Source organism: Hemitrygon akajei, chromosome 9, assembly GCF_048418815.1.
Source record: "Hemitrygon akajei chromosome 9, sHemAka1.3, whole genome shotgun sequence".
Taxonomy (NCBI): domain Eukaryota; kingdom Metazoa; phylum Chordata; class Chondrichthyes; order Myliobatiformes; family Dasyatidae; genus Hemitrygon; species Hemitrygon akajei.
The window spans coordinates 155,866,936-155,880,023 of NC_133132.1; the positions used below are offsets into that span (position 1 = coordinate 155,866,936).

General features: G+C 41.7%; 1 protein-coding gene across 1 annotated transcript in view; it reads right to left on the reverse strand.

The window, feature by feature from the left end:
• The window catches only part of nkain2 (sodium/potassium transporting ATPase interacting 2), a 575,123-nt gene that overhangs the window by 77,524 nt on the left and 484,511 nt on the right, over positions 1-13,088 (reverse strand). The window contains exon 4 of the mRNA XM_073057368.1: positions 11,926-12,126. Coding sequence (XP_072913469.1) covers positions 11,926-12,126 — 201 coding nt within the window. The remainder of the gene's footprint in view (positions 1-11,925; positions 12,127-13,088) is intronic.

A 13,088-nucleotide genomic window follows, 5' to 3' on the forward strand; every position in this document is an offset into this window, starting at 1 on the left:
GATATGTCACCTAGACCCGATGGACTACACCTGAGGGTTCTGAACAAGATTGTGTAGGCATGAGTAATGATCTTTCAAGAATCACTAGATTCTGGAATGTTTCTGGAGGACTGGAAAACTGCAAATGTTATTCCATACTTGAAGAAAGGAGGGAAGCAGAAGAAAGTAAATTATAGGCCAGATAGCCTGACCCCACTGGTTGGGAAGGTGTTGGAATCCATTATTAAGGATGGAGTTTCTGGATACTTGGTGGCATGATTAAGTAAGGTTTCCTTAAGGGGAAATCATGTCTGACAAATCTGCTGGAATTCTTTGACAGGCAGGATAGATAAAAGAGAGTCAGTGGACGTTGTTTACTTGGATTTTCAGAAGGCCTCTGACAAGGTGCTGTACACAAGGTTGCTTAACAAGATAAAAGCCCATGGTATTACAGGAAATATACTAACAAGGATAGAAGATTGATTGATTGGCGGGAGGAAAAGAGTGAGAACAAAGCGGGCCTATTTTGGTTGGCTGGTGGTGTTCTGCAGGGGTTAGTATTGGGATCACTTCTTTTCATGTTATCTTTCAATGATTTGGATGATGGAATGGATGGCTTTGTGGCTAGGTTTGCAGAAAGTACCAAGAAACATGGAGGGGCAGTTAGTGTAGAGCAAGCAGGGAGTCCACAGAAGGACTTAGACATATTGGGACAAGGGGCAAACAAGTGGCAGATGGAATATTGTGTAGGGAAGTGTATGGTCATGCACCTTGGTAGAAGGAACAAAGGCAAAACCTATCTTCTAAACAGGGAGAACGTTCAAAAATCAGACATGCAAAGGGACTTGGGAGTCCTTGTGCAGGATTCCCTAATGGTTAACTTACAGGTTGTGTCAGTGTTAAGGAAGGAAAATGCTATTTTAGCATTCATTTCAAGAGGACTAGAACATAAGAGCAGTGTGATACTGAAGCTTTATAATGTTACGCCTGTGCCCCAACTCTGAGGGGCCGAAGGGTACAAAGTAGCCCCCTCCTTTTTGAGAATCGCAAGATCGCTATTAATTCAGGTCAGGAGACCCAGGAAATGAGAGAAAGACACGCAGAATCCACAAGGGGTTTGGAATGTCCTGGCCCCTCAGCGATACAAAGCCACGGGAAACGGCCATTGTCTCTTGGAGACGGAATTGTGTATTGAGTATTGTACTTCCTGGGAGCCCTCAGGGAATGATCAGAGGGGGTTGGTGGAGGGATTGCATCATCCCAACCTGATTGACATCTGAGACCCTGTGAGTCAGGATAAAAGAGGGTCTGGGGAACAGCCCCTTGAGACGCACCAGGAGAAACGCTGGAAATCCTGTGACAGCGTTTAATAGCGACAGCCAGTGGAGGGCCCACGTGTGTCCTTTCCCGTTGCCCGGGATTGAGGCCTTACCACGGAAGACGGCTTAGCTAAAGAAGAGATCACCACTGACAACATTTCGAAGGATCGACATCATAAAAAGGAAAACGGGCAAGTTCTAAAAACATTGTCTCTCTCTCCAACCAAAGGCTGCAGCCTGAATGAACTAAAGTGACTTTTATATTTCCATCGGACAATACATTATCCCCTAGACAATGATAGAGCTATTTCTTATTGATTATTATTATACCCGCGCTTTTAGATTTAGTATTGACGATGTATATTATCTGTATGTTTGCATTGATATTATTTTTGTGTATTTTTATCAATAAATACTGTTAAAAATAGTACCATCAGACTTCAACGGACCTCTCTATCTTTGCTGGTAAGTGACCCAGTTACGGGGTACGTAACAATAAGGCAATGGTTAGACCACATGAAGTATTGTGAGGAGCTTTGGTCCCCTTATCTAAGATATGCTGACATTGGAGAGGGTCCAGGGGAGGTTCACAAGAATGATTCTGGGAATGAAAAAGTTAATGCATGAGGAATGTTTGATGGCTCTGGGCATGTTCTCGCTGGAGTTTAGAAGAATGAGTGGGGGAGCTCATTGAAACCTATTGAATATTGAAAGGGCCAGATTGAGTGAAAATGTGGAGAAAGCTTCCTATAGTGGGTCAGTCCAGGGCCAGATGACACAGCTTCAGAATAGAGGGACGTCCATTTAAAACAGATGAGAAGGAATTCCTTTAGCTAGGGAGTGCTGAATCTATGGATTCATTGCCATGTATGGCTGTGGAGGCCAAGTCGTTGAGCATATTTAAAGCAGAGGTTGATAGGTTTTTGATTAGTCAAGATGTCAGAAGTTATGGAGAGAAGGCAGGAGAATGAGGTTAAAGGGGATAATAGATCAGCTATGATGGAATTGCAGAACAGATGTGGTCATCTGAGTGGCCTAATTTTGCTCCCTATGTCCCATGGTCTTGTGAGTTTATAGTGGAATATCATTCTCCCAATGCTGATGACACATTGCCTGCATCTGAGCTGATTTCAATCAATGTGATGTTAGTGCCACACAGTGAGTGCTTCATTTGCATCATGGTCATGTGATCACTTGAGTCAAGTATGATGTTCATCTAGCAGGGGTTCATGGGCTCCATGCTTAACAGTATTTAAAAAAAAAGTTGGGATTCCCTGACCTAAGGGGTTGTCTATTGGTGGTTCCTTGGGTGGCTGTAGAGGCTGATCTGGGACCCACATATTCTGGTGCAGCATTGTCAAGAGTAAGTGGTGGCTGTGGTTAGTGGTTGGGTATTTTGGTTGTTCATTCTCTCCTTTTGCAGCTGCTGCTTATTCTCCATAGCCTAACGGAGATCGTTCTCATATAACACAGCTCCCTCTTGATTTTCTCCAAGTGTATCCATTAAGTGTGATGCCTTCCCAGCTTTTAAATGCAATGTTGAATTTCTTCCGGCTGATCTTGATGTTACTTTTGAATCGACATTCCTCTAAAGCATGGTTTCCTTCATGAATTTCATATTTCTTTAAAATTTTCCAGAACACTGGTCTTAACTTTTCCCTGGATCTGTGTAAGAATATTGAGTCACTCAAATCCCAGTAGAAATTCTCTTTTTATAAGAGTAGAGACCCTCTTATACATATTATGAAGACTGGATCAGATCGGGCCTTTGTTCATTAGAGTTCAATAAAAGGTGATTTCATAAGAACTGGCTAAAGGATGTTCCCAATGGCTGCAGAATCCAGGACAATGGCTGTAGTCGAAGGGTAATGGATAAGCCCTTTCAGACTGATGAGAAATTTCTTCATCCAGGTGATAAACATGTGGAATAATGTTATGATGAAGAGTCTTGGCCCAGAACGTTGACCATATAGGTCTCGATGAAGTTCCTCAGCCTGAAACATCCACTGTTTATTCCTTTCCATAGATGCTGCCTGATGTGCTGAGTACTTTCAGCATTTTGTGTGTGTTGCTCTGGGTTGACAGCATCTACAGATCCTCTTGTGTTAGACGTTCGGACTGCTCTACCATAAAGTAGCTGAAGCCAAATCATTAAAAATATGCAAGCAAGAGTTAGATATTGTTGGGTATAATAGGGTACTGAATCAGCCAAGACCATTTTTGAATAGCACAGTTTACTGAGTGCTTTACTTGTAGAATTTTCTGTGGTAGTTTGGAATATAAAGAGACTCTGGGGTATGGAAGCAAAGTATAAGCCTACCTGAAGGAACTGAACAGAATTAAAATGCTTTTGAATATAGAAATGTGTCACCTGGCATAATTTCTGTAGTTTGTATATGCTTTGTACGTAGTACTGGATATGATTAATAATTGTTGGTGTATGGGTGGTAATTCTTAAATTATTGTCATATGACAAACTGATCTGTCAGCTTATATGTCACTCCACTAATTGGAAGTACTCTTGGGCCACTCATGGGACTGAAAGGCCGACTCATTCCAGGGTTGCAAAGTCTGCTTGAATGCAAGTCATCATATAAGCTGGCAGAATGGCACTCTGAGAGGAACCCTTGAATAAAGAGGTCACAGCTTGCTCTGAGCCCTCTGTGTCTCAAGTGTATTTTTCCGCTCATTACCTCTTTAAGAACTGCAGCATATGACCAACTTCTCTGTGTAATTGAAACATTATTTTAGTGCAGAAATTGCTGGAGGCTGTTTAACTCGGTGAAGAAGCTGCACAGCAGAAAAATGCTTTCTGCCTCTCTATTAATTCGTCTTTAAACAAAATATCTTTGGCTGTTAGTTTAAGTGACTACCTGCAGTGACGTAGACAGTGAAGAGAAGAAGATACTGTGACATGATATCAACGTATCGGGTGAAGAAACTTAGATGCTGTGTCTGAATTGAAATATCACACAGATGTGATTCCTCCCAATCTGATTAACATGTGGAAACAGGCTGAAGAATATAAAGGTGTATCATTTATTGGAGGTTATAGACAATTAAAAAGATAAACGACGCCCAAGTTGTAAGATTTTGAGGAAAGCAAGGCATCTAAAGAATGGAGGTAAAGAGGGGAAAAGCTTGAATTCAATATCAAGCAATTGTAGATCAGCAGAGGAGAGAAAAGCAAATTATTTTTCATTAAGGGAAGGTAATTAAACCAAAACATAATAGCCCTCAAACGAGGCCCTGAAGAATACATTAGATACGTTATAGTATATTGCAATCTTCCTAGGACACATTCTTTATAGACAACCAATATCGCCGCTGCTTGACATGGAGCAGTAAGCAATGTCCTTCTAAATCAGGACATCCACCCTGAGAATACACGGCTAAAACAAATGCTGTCAAACATTTAAAAAGACTACACTGAAGCCTGCTGGGGAAAAAGTCTCTGACAGTGGTTATCCCTGCAAAAATCTAAAGCGATCTGAAGTTGAAGCTGATTGCAATTGACCAGAAAGGTAACACCTGACATCTGAAATTAGTACAGGGTAACAGGTGGAACTGATAAAGGTCCACTTTGGCTGCAAATTTTACAAGTGAATTTGTAGATGTTGTTCATGGAACTAGGAGACCAGGGATGTAAAATGGATCAGGAATATGTGGGCATGGCTTAAAAGAAGGATTGCAGAGTTATCAATGGCTCAATGCTGAAAAAAAAAGAGAATGAAGCCTGTGTCAGACTGACATCTGATATAAAAGAAGGAAATGGTGACCCAGCACATCACACCCTACATCAGATGAGGTCATAATGGTAAAAGGAGTCCACAGTACTGTACAAAAGTCTGATGCATATATATATCTACAGCTAGGGTTCCTAAGGCTTTTGCACAATAATGTAGTATTTTATGTATTGCACTGTACTGCTGCTGCAAAAAAACAAATTTCATGACATATGTGAATGATGATAAACATGTTTCTGATATGGGTCCCCATTAAGGACTAAGAGTGGGAAGGGAGCAGGGAGAGGGGAATCATGGTTGGGGAAAGGGGAAGGGAGAGGGGAGGAAGTGGGAAGCACCGGGGGACATTCTGTATTGATCAATAAACCAATAGTTTGGAATCACATGATCTTGTCTGGTGTCTCAGAGCTGGGCGTGTCTGCATCTGCACCACCCCTACCCACCCCACCCCCACCGGCACTCCTTCTCTGTTAACTGTCCCACAGCGCTCTGCCCTCACCGTTCCCAACATCCTTTGCTCCTGCCAGATTTATAAAGTACTGTGCATGACAGGAATTGCTGCAGGAACATTTCCAGAAGGACAGTCTACTATCTCTAAAAGCCAAGTTAAAGTAAACGACTCACAGAGAGGGCAGTTACCCTGAACGTTTTCTTTTTCATTATGAAGGGAAGAATGCTACAAATGCTATATTGGCTGGTGCTATTTAACGATTATGACATACAACTGTTGCCTGCTGTCTTGATTTAATACTTTGGCATAGAACTTGCTAGAGAGTTTTGGCTACCCTACAGTACATTAGAAAGTGATTGACAGATGATTCTAGGACACAAAGAATGCATACCTCCCAGTACCCTGCTTAATGGGATACCTATATAATGGAAGGCATAATGTGGGGGATGTACTTTAAAATAGAAATCTCATGCTTGAGACAATCAAAGTACATCAACCAAAGAGCTTGTTTGAAATATATACAAAACTATTTACTCATCCCTGAAATTGAAATGATCTTTAACCTGAGCATAGCTCAGAATAAACTTCTGTTGCTGGCTGAATTTCTAACTCATTGCACTCAAGCCAATGAACGAGACAGCTGTTTATTCATATTTGTCATAATTTACCTCCCCTACCTTGCAGTTCTGGTATTTGATTCATCAATCAAAAGCTTACGGCATTGATATTCCTTAACGATTTGACAATAGGTTATTCTCTGACACTTGAATAGGAGACAAGGACAAGAAAAAACACTCAGCAAACTCAGGGAACAAATTCACTGGGGACTTGCTCGCTGTTACCTTGCCTGCCAGGATATGTTGGATGAACAACAATCAAAAGTCTGTTGGATCTCAAATGGGTCCCAATGTCTAGGGAGGCCACCATATTCAAAAGAGCACAATTTGTTCTAAATCCAAGGGTGAAGTGATGTACCAGCTTGCTACAGAGCATGTTTTGATACAGTCCACAGCTTTGACAGGACCAACTTTGGAAAAAAGTCTACTTTGCCTTGGGACATCCTTTTGGATGCCATGGACACATGCCATTAACCAAGGGTCTATGGACCTCAGATTAGGAATCCCTGCCTTAGGAGGTCCTAATTCTTGAACATCAGCCTGAAAGTGCAAGGGTCTCAATTCTTAGGACACTGCAGAATTCAGAATTTCTGGAGTCTCCAGCTTCACTTTCTGTAAAACTTCAATGTTTGTGCAAGGTTGTGTTCTTTTACAAATCCAGTGCAAATACCATCAGGCTGGGACCCCAGCTCTGATTAAATGTCCCATCATTCCAACAATTCCTTTAAAATTACTACGAGGATACTTTCAATCCTCACTTTCTCACGCTTTGAATTTTTTCAATGATTTTAAGTTCCCTGGCCTCCACCGCCTTATTTTCACCATGGACATCCAGTCCCTATATACCTCCATCCCCCACCCGGAAGGTCTCAAAGCTCTTCGCTTCTTTTTGGATTCCAGACCTAACCAATTCCCCTCTACCACCACTATCCTCCGTCTAGCGGAATTAGTTCTTACTCTCAATAATTTCTCCTCTGGCTCCTCCCACTTCCTCCAAACCAAAGGTGTAGCCATGGGCACCCGCACGGGTCCCAGTTATGCCTGCCTTTTTGTTGGCTTTGTGGAACAGTCCATGTTCCAAGCCTATACGGGTATCCATCCCCCTCTTTTCCTTCGCTACATCGACGACTGCATTGGCGCTGCCTCCTGCACGCATGCTGAGCTCGTTGACTTCATTAACTTTGCCTCCAACTTTCACCCTGCCCTCAAATTTACCTGGTCCATTTCCGACACCTCCCTCCCCTTTCTTGATCTTTCTGTCTCCATCTCTGGAGACAGCTTATCTACTGATATCTACTATAAGCCCACAGACTCTCACAGCTACCTGGACTATTCCTCTTCCCACCCTGTCTCTTGCAAAAACGCTATCCCCTTCTCACAATTCCTCTGTCTCTGCCGCATCTGCTCTCAGGATGAGTCTTTTCATTCCAGGATGAAGGAGATGTCTTCCTTTTTTAAACAAAGGGGCTTCCCTTCTTCCACCATCAACTCTGATCTCAAATGCATCTCTCCCATTTCCCGTACATCTGCCCTCACCCCATCTGCCCACCACCCGACTCGGGATAGGGTTCCCCTTGTCCTCACCTACCACCCCATCAGCCTCCAGGTCCAACGTATAATTCTCCGTAACTTCCGCCACCTCCAATAGGATCCCACTACCAAGCACATCTTTCCCTCCCCCCCTTTCTGCTTTCCGCAGGGATCGCTCCCTACGCGACTCCCTTGTCCACTCATCCCCTCCATCCCTTCCCACCGATCTCCCTCCTGGCACTTATCCTTGTAAACGGAACAAGTGCTACACCTACCCTTACACTTCCTCTCTCACCACCATTCAGGGCCCCAGACAGTCCTTCCAGGTGAGGCGACACTTCACCTGTGAGTTGGCTGGTGTGGTATACTGCGTCCGGTGCTCCCGGTGTGGCCTTTTATATATTGGTGAGATCCGACGCAGACTGGGAGACTGTTTCGTTGAAAACCTATGTTCTGTCCGCCAGAGAAAGCAGGATCTCCCAGTGGCCACACATTTTAATTCCACATCCCATTCCCATTCTGATATGTCTATCCATGGCTCCTCTACTGTCAAGATGAATCCACACACTCAGATTGGAGGAACACCACCTTATATACTGGCTGGGTAGCCTCCAACCTGATGGCATGAACATTGACTTCTCTAACTTCTGTTATGCCCCTCCTCCCCTTCTTACCCCATCCCTGACATATTTAGTTGTTTGTTTTTTTCTTTCACTCTGCCCATCACTCTGCCTGTTCTCCATCTCCCTCTGGTGCTCCCCTCCCCCTTCCTTTCTCCCGAGGCCTCCCGTCCCATGATCCTTTCCCTTCTCCAGCTCTGTATCACTTTTGTCAATCACCTTCTCCTATCATTTCACATTTCCCCCGCCCCCTCCTACTTACAAATCTCTTAGTATCTTTCCTTTCAGTTTGTCCTGACGAAGGGTCTTGGCCCGAAACATCGACAGTGCTTTTCCCTATAGATGCTGCCTGGCCTGCTGTGCTCCACCAGCATTTTGTGTGTGTTGTTCGAATTTCCAGCATCTGCAGATTTCCTTGTGTTTGCACTTTCAATCCTCTTATTGTTTGAACATTGATTCAGTTATAGTTCCAATCTTCCAATATTTCTCTCTCTGTGACCATATTAATATAACTTTATGTAGCACTCTTTAAATATACCATATTCATTCTGAGCTTCAAACACATCATCCTACACTCTCCTTCCTTTCCCCAAAGCTGTAATTTGTCCAAGATGGGGATTCTGTTCCATGATCCTGATCAAAACTAAGCATAATCACAGCCCTGCTGAAAGGTGTCAGTCCGAAGTGTCGACTATGCTGCCTGGCCTGCTGAGTTCCTCCAGCATTTTGTGTGTGTGTGTGTTGGCTGGATTTTCAGGATCTGCGGATTTTCTCTTGTTTATAATCACAGGAGAATGTGAAAGAACCTAAACTTCTTCTCTGTCTCAAATAGGATTGCTACTGGCCTCTCAGCTCTCCATGATTTATAAATGATAGCAATGCAGACATGGGAACTGCATTTCTCTCCTTGATACCAGTGTTGCCATTGGTTCCTTAAGCCAATATACGATGGAGGATGCAAGTTCTCAGGAGATGCAAATAGTAACAACTAGAAGGTCAATTGCCTCTTACACCTCCAGAGTGATTCTGAGGACATCACTGGGATCTGGTTTCTTGTCTTTAAGCTCAATCACATGTGCTTCTGGTACATAAAATGATTCTACTGCAGTGCAATCAGTACAAGAAAGGAGAACTTCTTCACTCAGAGGCTGGTGTGAGAGTAGGCCCAGCTGCCAGCAGAAGAGGTGCTTGTGGGTTCAATTGTAACATTTAATTAATTAATTAATTAACTAACTTTAAAATTTATTGTGATACAGTACGGAATAGGCCCTTCAAGCCACACTGCCCAGTGACCCCCAATTTAACCCTAACTTAATCACTGGACAATTTACACCCATTAATTAATCTACCAACTGGTACATCTTTGGACTGTGGGAGCAGCACTCAGAGGAAACCCACGTAGTCACAGGCAGAATGAACAAACTCCTTAAAGACCATGGTGGGAATAAGAAAAGTTTGGATAAATCCATGGATGGGAGTGGTAGGGAGGGCTATGGTCCTGGTACATGTTGCTGGGACTAAGCAGAATAACAGTTTGACATGGACCCTAATATTCTGCACATGGTGGGCTCTCTGTCAATGGCAGAAAACTAACTAGAATATTCCAATTTGGCTCTGCCAGAATTTCACTGCCAAAACAAAATCCTAACAACAGACTCATCACTTCCAAGATGACGAAACTACTTACCCACCAAAGCCTATCGTTTACTGTTTTTACACCTCTCATTAATATTACATAATCACATTTGCTAACTTGCATAATTTTAAAAATCTTTTCATCTCATATACACTTTGGAAAAATCTCTTACAGCAGTGAGTTCAAAGTTCAAAGTAAATTTATTATCTAAGTACCTATGTTCTGGCCTCTAGAGGCACAGTTTGTTTTGTAGGATCATTACTTTCTGTACATAGTTTTTAAAAAAATATTTTATCCTGTGCGGCTTAGTTTCCGTGGGTAAGTTTTTGATTTAATTTGAAGCACACGCTGGAAAGACATACATCTCCATCCTCTCTTTATTTTCCCTTGAAACAGCAGAATCTGTGAGTTTTAAGTTATTGACGATAATGGTAAACATTTTGTCGAGATATTTTGAAGAAAGCATAATGTTTATTGTTTATCACTATTAAGCTATTGTTACACCATAAGTTTGCTCTTGTTTACATGATGTAGTTATGGAGTATTTTGTATTACCTTGGTTAACACTGTTAGGCATCCAACAAATCGGTACTGAATTTAATTCATATTTTACTTTCTGCAATTTCACTAGTAAGAGATATCATAAAACAAGCATTGAAGGAAGCTTCTGTCAAGGGTGATTTTTGATAAGTTGTTTAACTCACTGCAGAGCTCTGTAGGTGCGCACTGCGAGGGCAGTACAGGCAGTCCCTGGGTTACGTACGAGTTCCATTCCTGAGTCCGTCTTTAAGTCGGATTTGTACGTAAGTCGGAACATGTACATCCGGTATTATTTAGCGTCAGTTAGTCAAATGTTTGTCTTAGTATATAGTATATATTTTACCTTTCTGTGCATATAAAACACTTAAGAAACGTACGTATTCCAATAATTAAACCACTGCGTTGCTTAGTAATAATTGTAGCTTTCATCGGGGCAGGGCCTTTCACATGCTCCATTATTCTCACTTTATCCATTATCCTTTAAAATTGTTCTGATCATTGACCAACTGTAGCCTAACACTTTTCCAATGACCGATGGCGTTTCACCTCGTTCCAAACGCTTTATTATTTCCACTTTATTTTCAATCGTGATCACTTCCCATCAACGGAACAGAAACACTGCAGGCAGCGGGTCCCAACCGCCGCAGGCTCCTGAGGTCCGCTGGGTCCTAAGGGCCACTGCACCGAATTTCCCCGGGTCCAAAAGTCCACTGCTCTGAGACAGGTTATATGGGACAAGTGGGGGTTGTGCTGCGATTGGGTACTGTATTTGATCCTCCATAATATTCCACGTGGGAATTTAAACTGGAGGTGGTAGTGTTTTTTTAATGAGGTCGAGTTGCGAACTTGACATCAACCCGGCACGGATGGTATGGGAATCACTGGATCGACATCAACCCTGCATGGGAGTGGTCTGTCATTGGATCAAACTCAGGAACCTCCGTTCTCGAGCCCAGCGCTGATCTCATTGCGCCACCAGCTGACCGGAACGGGGGTGGGGGGGGGGGGTTGGGGTCAAGGTGAATCTTACTAAGAAAAATTTAAGCCAAGTACAAAGTTAAACACTCAACACAGTGTCAACAGCAACGACTTAAAATGGCGGACGGTGTTCTCCTTCCTTGGTTCTTAAGTACAAGTTGTTCGGAACTTGGGGAATACCTGTAGAATGGATATACTACGGTGAGATATAGTTACTTGCAGGCATTCACAGTGGAATAAAGAAATGCAATGGAATTAATGGAAATGTTAGATTCTCACCAGGGTTCTTCAATGGAAGAACAGAACGTGAGGGCTGAATTTCAGGTGGATTGGTAGTCGAATCTCCCATTTGACCACTGTGACCTTGCTGAGGAAACTGCAGGATCTCCATAGATTATTCTTCTAGGATACCCATGATTCCTCTGCCGAAGTTACAGCAGTTAAATGGCTGAGTCTCCCTCACCATACAAATTATATTACATGATCTACTGAAAGACATTGGTACTTACTGCAAGGATAACCTGTAGTGAACTGTGTGCCACTTCTATATACTGGTATCCCAGCAGGCAGCCTCTGACATAAATGTAACGATGATCCTCTGGTACCCATTCTGGGGTATCTGTTATTGTCACCACCACACATCCTGGTCCATTCTCCATCCACCAAGAACGATGCTTGGATATGTTAAAGGTCATAATCAGGTTGGTATCCTGCAAAAAGAAAGTACAATGGTTTTAAACCAGTGTTTTTTTATATAAATTTTTTTATTGAATTTTCAAATAGGTTACAGAAAGAAAAAAATTATCAACCCTTCCCCCCCCCTTTAACCCCTCCCCCCTAACATATCCCTATAGAAAAAAAAAGAGAAGAAAAAATAAATAAAGAAAGAATGCCTGGATATTGGAAGATCTCCACATGCTCCATGGAGTTCATAATAGCTTTAATATGTATATTTATTTCTTTCCCCAGATAACCAATAATTTTATCTTCGGAGCACCTATATATTTAATCCTATCTTTTGTAAATAAGGGCACCAAATTTTCAGAAATATTTCATATTTATCTCTTACATTATAAGTAATTTTTTCAAATGGAATGCAGCTAAAAATTTCATTCTTCCAACGATCTATACTTAAGTATGAATCCGATTTCCAAGTAACTGCAATAGCCTTTTTGGCTACTGGCAATGCAATTTTTATGAATTCTTTCTGATATTTATTCAATTTGGATTTCGATTTTATCCCTTCAATATCGCCTAGTAAAAATAATGTTGGATTATGTGGAAGTTATATTCCAATAATTTGTTCCAGTAAAACTCTTAAATTTGTCCAAAAAGGTTGAATTTTAAAACAAGACCAAGTAGAGTGTAAAAAAGTACCAATTTCTTGATTACATCAGAAGCATTGATCAGATAAATTTGGGTTTAATTTATTTATTTTTTGTGGTGTAATATATAATTGATGTAAAAAATTATATTGCACTAGTCTTAGCCAGACATTTGTTGTATTTGTCATACTGTCAAGACATAGTCTTGACCAATTTGTTTCTTCAATTTTAATATTCAAATCAGTTTCCCATTTTTGTCTTGACTTATGAATTCCTTGTTTAATTGCCTGCTTTTGAATCAAACTATGCATACAAGAAATAAATTTTTTAATTTTTCCTTTTTGAAT